The sequence below is a fragment of the Triticum urartu genome, chromosome 3A (genome assembly GCF_056163025.1).
Source record: "Triticum urartu cultivar PI428250 chromosome 3A, HENAU_Tu73, whole genome shotgun sequence".
Taxonomy (NCBI): domain Eukaryota; kingdom Viridiplantae; phylum Streptophyta; class Magnoliopsida; order Poales; family Poaceae; genus Triticum; species Triticum urartu.
Window position 1 is genome coordinate 675,220,237 of NC_141875.1, and position 9,702 is coordinate 675,229,938.

The 9,702-nt window shown below is 42.7% G+C and overlaps 1 protein-coding gene and 1 pseudogene across 1 annotated transcript; both read right to left on the minus strand.

Annotated features, from left to right (window-relative positions):
- Positions 1-2,927: 2,927 nt before the first annotated feature.
- LOC147981419 (uncharacterized) lies at positions 2,928-3,662 on the minus strand. The gene has a single exon (XM_087515960.1). The coding sequence runs from the start codon at positions 3,660-3,662 to the stop codon at positions 2,928-2,930; it is 735 nt and encodes a 244-aa protein (XP_087372086.1).
- Positions 3,663-5,668: 2,006 nt separating this feature from the next.
- LOC147981420 (zinc finger BED domain-containing protein RICESLEEPER 2-like) lies at positions 5,669-6,174 on the minus strand (annotated as a pseudogene).
- Positions 6,175-9,702: the final 3,528 nt, after the last annotated feature.

The window sequence follows — 9,702 nt, forward strand, 5'->3', positions numbered from 1 at the left end:
GACGACCATAGCGGCTGCCATCACCGGTCATAGGCCCAAGGCCAAGACAAAGTCTTCATACAAGCTCACAACACACCCAACCTACACCGGCTTTGATAAGTCAACCAAGCACCACCACCACGAAGAATCAGCTTGCCAACATAGAAGCCCACCAACGCAGCATACAACTACACCTTGCAGAGGTCGCTGGTGGTCACCAACCAGCATCGCCTGCCAAGTCCGCGACCGTCGATCGAAAGCGGGACATCGAACGTAGCCCGAGCCTCTGAGCCATATCGAGAACCATGCCGGCAGGACCAGAGACATGCCACCTGAGGCCAAGAACCACCTCGGTTCATGGCTGTAGCCATGCGCTAGACACGCCTTCATGCACCACGCACAACACAACACACGCATCGGAGGACGGAGACACCAGATCCGGCAGACCCTACAATCCTACATGGTAACCTATGTGGGGAACCGGTCTTATTTCCATGTTTTGCCCTATCAATGGTACCAACAATAATCTAACCATTGGTAGACAGAGCTCTCTGACAACATATATTTGTGATTGTAAGGGGACAAAAATGTGTGTACAGATCAATGTAAAGACACAAATGCACATGTCGAGCATGACCAATATGTGGTTTGCGACCAAAGCATGACAAATGACTATTCAGAAGGGAAAAGTAAACAAGAAAGGACATGCTCCCTCGAAGAAGGCTTGTGATGCCTTGCACTAGTTGCAGTGCTCCTCCTTCTAGGGTTGTTATTTGTTTGCAAATATTCCAGGCAGAAATAGTAACCACTTATAGATCTCCCTGGAATTCCACTTTTGCAAGAGAAACCAAATCAATCTGATTCAGATTAAGACACCAAGAGATTGTTCCGGGCAGTGGCAGATAAAATGTTTGTTGAGTCACCTAGGAGACGCACCATATCATTGCTGATATTATAAAATTTTTATTTTAACGTACAACTTTTGTTTATAGGTCAGCTAATAAGAGACATTTGATCTTTTGCTTCATTACTATCTTGAATTTCTAAAATACAAGGGTTCAAGCAAATTTGGTAGGACACTTAACTCTAACAAGGCTAGAAATAAGACCTACTAACGCTAATGCGCGAAGCAGAGAGCGATATCGTAGTGACAAAAGTGACCTAATCTCACTAACTAACGCGGCAACCTAGAAGCAAAAGATCTTCCATGGTGTGTTCAATTCATGCAGCTCTAGTTTGCAGCAAACCTTAAAATAGAATATTATTCCTTCTGTCAAAATGTTCCAGGCAGCATTATTAAACACTAATCATACTAGTTCTCCACGGAAGCCCAGTTTAGCAAGAGAAACCAAATCAATCCGATTCCAATTTGGAGACTAAGAGATGTTGAGGCGTTCCCATCAAGTAATGCTAAAGGGGCAGTGGAAAACAAGATGTTACTTGAGTCACGGAAGCGACACGCTAAAACATTGCTGATATTATAATTTCTCTGTTTCCACACAACCCTATATTTTAGCTGGTCAGATAATAAGATCAACAGAAATATCTTTTCCTTCATTTCTATCTTGGATTTCCAAATCCATTTAAAGGGTTGAAGCAGATTTGGTAGCACACATAACTCTAATGAGGGAACAGAAGGACACCTGCTAGCGCTAATGAGGGAAGGAGAGAACGACTTCGTAGTATGAAAACTAGCAGACACTCACAAACCAACGCAACACTCTAGATCTTAGAAGCAAAGGATCTGTCTTGCTGCTTTCTCTCCAAGCAGCTCTAGTTAGCAGCACAATGAAATAGAAGATTATAATTTCTTTCTAAATATTCCTGGCAGGAATACAAACACGTACGCCACATAATAGATCTGCATGGAGTCCCACTTTAGCCACAGAAGCCGAACCAATCCGATTCCGACTCGGAGACCAAGAGATGTTGAGGTGTGCCCACGCCAAACACATGTGTAGTGCTAAATTGATGGTGGAAGCTAAACTGTTACTTGAGTCACACAGGAGACACGCCAAAATCATTGTGCCTTTGTTTTAACACGTCCATTATCTTGGACTTTCAAATCCATTTGAAAGATTCAAGCACATTGGTTAGCATACTCACAAACTACTGTAAAGGATACATTACTCAAAACGAAGTAAGAAAAGAGACCTGCTAGCGTTAATCTAATTAGGGAAGGAAAGAGGGACCTCATACTACGACTCCGTTTTTAACAGTAAAGGCTTGTGCTTGCACTCTCTTTAGCTTTAGGATAGGAGGAATAAGAAAACCAATTATAGGTGCCGTGCAGATATCAAATGTTAGGTTTCGTATCTCGTATCCATCTCGTACAGAACTTATTCTTCCTGTGGTATGAGACGCTCCCATGGTTTGCAAGGCAAATGTGTGGTGATTTTTTTAATCACGAAGCTCCACAATGCACCATCGTTAATGTGTTGTCTGTGCAGAGTGTTGTAGTTGTGTGTATCGTCTATGTTCTACTTGATGCTTTTAAAAACGAATTGAAAGAATAAATTGAAATTTTTTGATAAAAAAATTATCAATGAAATTTGTGACAAGCCCTCCAAATCATGGTATCGCTCGAAAGCCAACTCAATTGCTCATTTTCAGATATGTCATACATGAAATGTTCATATTCGATCTACAGACATCAGCTACAGAACCCTCATGCTCACTGAATCCATGTTCAGCTACAGAATACAAAATATATGAATTGTTCATCAGCTATATATGTAATCTATCAACAGCTCCTCTTCGATAAAACCTTCATCTAAAGCCTTGAGCACATCTTTGATAGGACTGCAAGATCTATATATGCACTACTGCTCATTGAATCCATCTTCATCTAAAGAATATAGTATGAATTTGTTGGCTACCTAATAATTGATTAACAGCGGCTTATCTTTGGATCCGCTCGAGATCTATTTCATCTCAGAATCAAACCTTCAAAATTCGAAGTAATCCACCATCTCACGCCGGCAAATTGGGCAGTTTGACTCTTGATAGAACCACCCTTTGATGCACGGGATGTGGAAGACGTGGGTGTGGAAGCACGGCAGCCTCACGATCTCCTCGTCACCAGTCTCCAACTCCAAATGGCAAATCGCGCATTCCTGACCGGGTGCCGCCAGAGCTCCTGCGGCAGCGTCGGCCTCTTTGCAGGCACGGATTAGGGCCTGTGGATGGCTGTAAACCAAACATACCAGCAGTGACGGCACGTGGGTGTCGATGTCGAAGCGCGAGACGTCGCCTTCAAGGTCAAGTCTATCGATCTTGCGGCCGATCTCATCGACGAAGTCCATTTGCGGGTGAAGATGGTCGCCCCAGTTCCCAGGGGCGAGGTCGTAGTCGCCGGTCACTGGCCCGTCGGCGAGCATGCCGTGGATGAGGTCACGGCAGGCCTCGTAGTTCCGGAAGACGGCAGGGTCCGCGACCTCGACTTGGTGGTCGAACGGCTCCCGGTCGTCGAACGAGGCGTCGATGCCCCACCCCACCGGCGAGTTGGCGTGGGCACCGATCCTGCGCGTCCCGTGGGACACAACCACGTCGCCGTGGATGCGAAGGGTGCTCGGGAGATTTCTCGGAGAGAGGTGGCCGGCGACGCGATGGAGAACTCTACCGGAGCTGTAGACGTGCGTCTCCGTGACCTCCGCCGCGTGCGGCCACGGTGGCAACACCATGGCCCCGCCGCCTGCTCTCTCTCTCTCTCTCTCTCTCTCTCTCTCGCTCTCTCTCTCTCACAGCAGGAAACGAATTGAGCTCTGCAGCATGGCGGATCGGACGCGACGCGAATTCTTATAGGCTGTAAACCAATGGAAACAGAAACACGAGCTTCAAGACTTTCCCTTTTGCTAGCCTATAATTAATGTCGGTGAAGACTGGATACAGTGTAGAGACAAACCAAAAATGGTATGCTTTAATTTGCTGCCCGAGGAAGTCATAAACTGATGTGCAGCCCATCGTTAGCGTCAGGCGAGGGCAGACTGACAGACCAAGAAGGACACCCTTCAGTCTCCTGTTCTTCAGCATATCTTCACAAGTGTGTGTTCAGCCTAGTGCACGCTGAGATAAACACCTCCCCTTGCTGTCAGCGCTCCCGAGACATCCACATTGATTTTTAAGCAACCAGGTGGGCGTTTGGTGGAGCTCAGTTGGGCCGTAGCCAGAGCTTCACCTCATCGCACTCTTTCCGCGAATACACAAATTTGCGTATATTCAATGATAGAAATAATTAGAATGAATACGAAAAGGGTACAACACATGGCACGACTGTAAGAAGAGGTGAACATGGTGCCGGAAGCTAAACCTCGACATGAGCCGAGCCGAGCTAGCAGAACTCGGGCCGAGCCAGCCATTAGCTCGCCTCTCACGAGCAAAGCCAGGTGGAGCTAACTGCTCAGGCCAGCCTCATTCCCAGGCTCGGCCCGAGCTTTGTGCTGGCTTGGCCCAACTCGGCCAGCTCATGTGCATGGACAGTGCATTGCACATCAGCTACAGATAACTACTGCTAAGTCCTACAAGCAACTCTTTTCACTGAGAGATGAAAAAAATGCAGCAAATGACTTGATCAATGGCTCACTGAAATTTTGACATCATCAACATTGAAATTTGACAGCTAGTACACCAAAAAAAATTGTACAACAAGTACACTAAAATTCAGACACCATCAAGCCATCAACACTGAAACTTTGACAACAAATACACCAAAAAATTGTACATAGCAAGGACACTGAAATTTGGATGGAGCCAACACTGAAATTTTAGACATCAAATGCACCCAAGTTTGGTCAACAAAACACTAAAATACTTAAGATGAACATAAACCATTCATAAGTTTAGCAAAATAAGACGACATACATATGTAACATCCATAGTTAAAAGTTCAATTACAAAATAAACATAAAGTACCCATAGTCCAAAGTTGAGAAGTTGACATATGTCACATCCAAATTTCAATGGCAACATAAACAATGCAAGAGTTATCCATCATTTAATGGTGACGACCAACATAGATCCATTGCTTGATTTACTTCCATCTGGAAAGTTGACAATGGCATCTTGATAGTCTCCCCCCTCCAATGTAGCCTACAAGGAACAATAGCTATATAGTAAATGAAAAAGCCTACAAGTAACAATAGTTGTAGTGAACTAAAAAAATCCTAGAAGTAATATACTTACTAGTAGTTGCAATCTGCCACACTTTTAGGCAATTTGACCTTCCCCACATCCTCATCGTCTTTGTCTTCTTCCACATCCTTGTTTTGTGTAGGTTAGACATGAAAATTTTAATTTATGACAATAACATGATGAATATTGAAATCATATGACATCGACATAGATTGAAATATACCAACACATTTAAGTCTTTGTGGGCACCCTTGATATAACTTCCACCACAGGCCAATGCCTTCACCAAGTAAGGTTTTAGAGAGCTCCTATAATCATCTAGAATTCTTCCACTCGTGCAAAAAGTGGATTCCGAAGACACCGAGCTAGCTGGGATAGTTGAGAACCATCTCGCCATATTTGTCACCACTCTAGCAGGTTGAAGTTGGCACCCGTAGCCTCATTTGCATCATCCATATAGTTTCTCAACTCATTTTTACACCATTTTGTAAAAGTGGATGAGAAGTACGAGAGAAACTCATAATCTGCGGGTGGCAACTAAGGATACTTTCATTGAGGTTCAGCTTTGCCTCTTTTGGGAATCAAATTTCTCATACAACTTGTCCAAATCTTTCTTGAAATCAAACAACTCAGTTTCAGCCTTATCCCCATCATAGATCTGCCCAAACCACCACTCCACATACTTCATCTTGTACCTTGGATCCAGGAAGGTGGCAAGAACCATGACACTGTTTGGTTCTTCACAATATTTGTTAAACTTGTCCATCGTATCATGTCCCATAACATTGTAATTTTTTTGCGGGTGATAACATTGTAAGTTTTTGTCCTTATGAACCATGGCTTTTCTCTAAGTAATTTTGATACTGACAATGTGGGGATAAAATATGTTTGTGGTGGGATATGATTGACCTGAAAAGTCCATAGTCACTCTAGAAAAAGCAAACAACAATGGCTCAATAAGCTAAAACACCCCCATTCTTTGTTTGTAGGCTTCCACTTGTAGTTGTCATCTGAATTAGCATAAGACACCAATGCTTGCCTATATGGTCAGCCAATTTTCAGCATCTTGTAAGTCAAACTCCACCTTGTGCAAACAACTAGGGTCAAATGCCATCCAATTTCAAGGCCTAAACTTCTGTAAATCTCAACAAATTTGTGCAACCGGGCAAGGGATTTCTCGAAGTACTTCATTGTATCCCTTTGATTCATTACAAAGGTTTTCATGCATATTGTCCCATCCTGCACTAAATTTGACAATGTGAGCACAACACTGGACATGAAAATATTTGGCTTCAAAGTCTGTCCCTCTTCAAATAGAAAAATATTGCCTTCAAATCTTCAACAACCCCGACATTGTTTGATGTATTGTCTAGTGTGATGTATACTATATTGTTTTGTATCATCCATTCAGTCACACAAACATACAACACAACAACAATGATGTTTCCGCTTTAGGGGGATATAACTGCATGATGGTGAGCACATGAGTCTGTATTCTCCAATGTTTATCTATATAGTGTTCCACTACACACTACACACATATAAGATATGGTTTGCTTACATGTCCACATATCTCTAGTGATACTAATATGGTTCACATTCTTCAAGGTTTCCTTAAGTATTTCCCTCTCTTTCTTTAAAACGTCAAGCACTGAACTCTTATTGCCTTCTTCCCAATGGCTTAATATAGTGGGTTTGAGTACTTCATCACAATATTGAACCACTCATGTCCCACCATCCTGAATGAGTAGTTATGGACGACCACCATTTTTGCAACCAACTCCTTCTTAGTGATCTGGTGGCTACTACTGCTTATAGTCTACTACTAAGTGCTAACTAGCAGCTCTTGTACACTTAGACATAAAAAATATGCAGCAAGTGACTTGATCAATGGCAATAATATTCAGACATATGAATACATCCAAGGTTCAATGAATATGGACTCAACAGATACTCACTTTTCGACAACATATATGCTCAAATGCATCAATTGCTAGACCAAACAAAGACAAGGGTAAAAAAATATAGGAAATTTCCTATTTCTTTTATTGTTCTCTTCCTTATCTCTATGCATCATATAGCAAGATCAAAAGCTTTATTTTAGAAACGGCATCACTTGCTAGATCAAACAATTACATTCGCTCACTACTTACCGACGACTCAGCTTAAGCCAGAGAAGTAGGTGTGGCAGAAGTGTTTGCGGGGCCGGGGGTTGATACGTCCATTTTGCATCATGCTTTTATATCGATATTTATTGCATTATGGGCTGTTATTACACATTATGTCACAATACTTATGCCTATTCTCTCTTATTTTACAAGGTTTACATAAAGAGGGAGAATGCCGGCAGCTGGGATTCTGGGCTGGAAAATGAGCAAATATTAGAGACCTATTCTGCACAGCTCCAAAAGTCCTGAAACTTCATGGAAGATGTTCTCCAAATATATAAAAATATTGAGAGCAAGAACTTCACCAGGGGGGCCACACCCTGCCCACGAGGATGGGGGGCGCGCCCCCTACCTCGTGGGCCCCCTGGTGGCCCTTCGGCGGCCATCTTCTGCTATATGGAGTCTTTCGATGGAAAAAAATCATAAGCCATCTTCGCGGACGAAACTCCACCGCCACGAGGCGGAACCTTGGCCGAACCAATCTAAGGCTCTGGCGGAGCTGTTTTGCCGGGGAAACTTCCCTCCCGGAGGGGGAAATCATCGCCATCATCATCACCAACGCCCCTCTCATCGGGAGAGGGCAATCTCCATCAACATCTTCATCAGCACCATCTCATCTCACAACCCTAGTTCATCTCTTGTATCCAATTCTTGTCTCCAAGTCCGGGATTCGTGCTAGTAGGTTGCTAGTAGTGTTAATTACTCCTTGTAGTTGATGCTAGTTGGTTCAATTGGTGGAAGATCATATGTTCAGATCCTATATGCATATTAATACCCCTCTGATTATGAACATGTTTATGCTTTGTGAGTAGTTACTTTTGTTCCTGAGGACATGGGAGAAGTGTTGCTATTAGTAGTCATGTGAATTTGGTATTCGTTCGATATTTTGATGAGATGTATGTTGTCTCTCCTCTAGTGGTGTTATGTGAACATTGACTACATGACACTTCACCATTATTTGGGCCTAGAGGATGGCATTCGGAAGTAATAAGTAGATGATGGGTTGCTAGAGTGACAGAAGCTTAAACCCTAGTTTATGCGTTGCTTCGTAAGGGGCTGATTTGGATCCATATGTTTCATGCTATGGTTAAGTTTACCTTAATACTTTTGTTGTAGTTGCGGATGCTTGCAATAGAGGTTGATCATAAGTGGGATGCTTGTCCAATTAAGGGCAGCACCCAAAAGCACCGGTCCACCCACATACCAAATTATCAAAGTACCGAACGCGAATCATATGAACGTGATGAAAACTAGCTTGACGATATTCCCATATGTCCTCGGGAGCGCTTTACATCTTATAAGAGTTTGTCCAGGCTTGTCCTTTGCTACAAAAAGGATTGGGCCACCTTGCTGCACCTTATTTACTTCTGTTACTTGTTGCTCGTTACAAATTATCTTATCACAAAACTATCTGTTACCACTTATTTCAGTACTTGCAGAGAATACCTTGCTGGAAACCGCTTATCATTTCCTTCTGCTCCTCGTTGGGTTCGACACTCTTACTTATCGAAAGGACTACGATAGATCCCTATACTTGTGGGTCATCAAGACTCTTTTCTGGCGCCGTTGCCGGGGAGTGAAGCGCCTTTGGTAGGTGGAATTTGGTAAGGAAAAATTTATATAGTGTGCTGAAATTTACTGTCACTTGTTACCATGGAAAGTAATCCTCTGAGGGGCTTGTTCGGGGTATCTTCACCCCGACCAGTAGAGCAAAGAGTTGCTCCTCAACCTACTGAACCTTCTGAAAATGAAAATGAAAATGAAAATGCTTGCTTTGAAGTTCCTTCGGGTATGATAGAAAAACTGCTAGCTAATCCTTTTTTAGGAGATGGAACAAAACATCCTGTTGAACATATGATATATGTGGATGAAGTTTGTGGATTATTTAAGCTTGTAGGTGTACCCGGAGATGTTGTTAAGAAGAAGGTCTTCCCTTTATGTTTGAGGGGAGATGCATCGACATGGTATAGGCTATGTGATGATATGAGGTCTTGGAATTACAAACGATTGAAATTGGAATTTCATCAGAAGTTTTATCCTATGCATCTTGTTCATCGTGATCGCAATTATATATATAATTTTTGGCCTCGCGAGAAAGCATCGCTCAAGCTTGGGGGAGGCTTAAATCAATGTTATATTCATGCCCCAATCACGAGCTCTCAAGAGAAATGATAACTCAAAATTTTTATGCTCGGCTTTCTGGTAACAATCGCACCATGCTTGATACTTCTTGTGCTGGCTCTTTTATGATGAAGACTATTGAATTCAAATGGGATTTATTGGAAAGAATTAAACGCAACTCTGAAGATTGGGACCTCGACAATGGTAAGGAGTCAGGTATGACACCTAGTTTTGATTGTGTTAAATCTTTTATGGATACTGATATTTTTCGTAAATTTAGCACTAAATATGGACTTGACTCTGA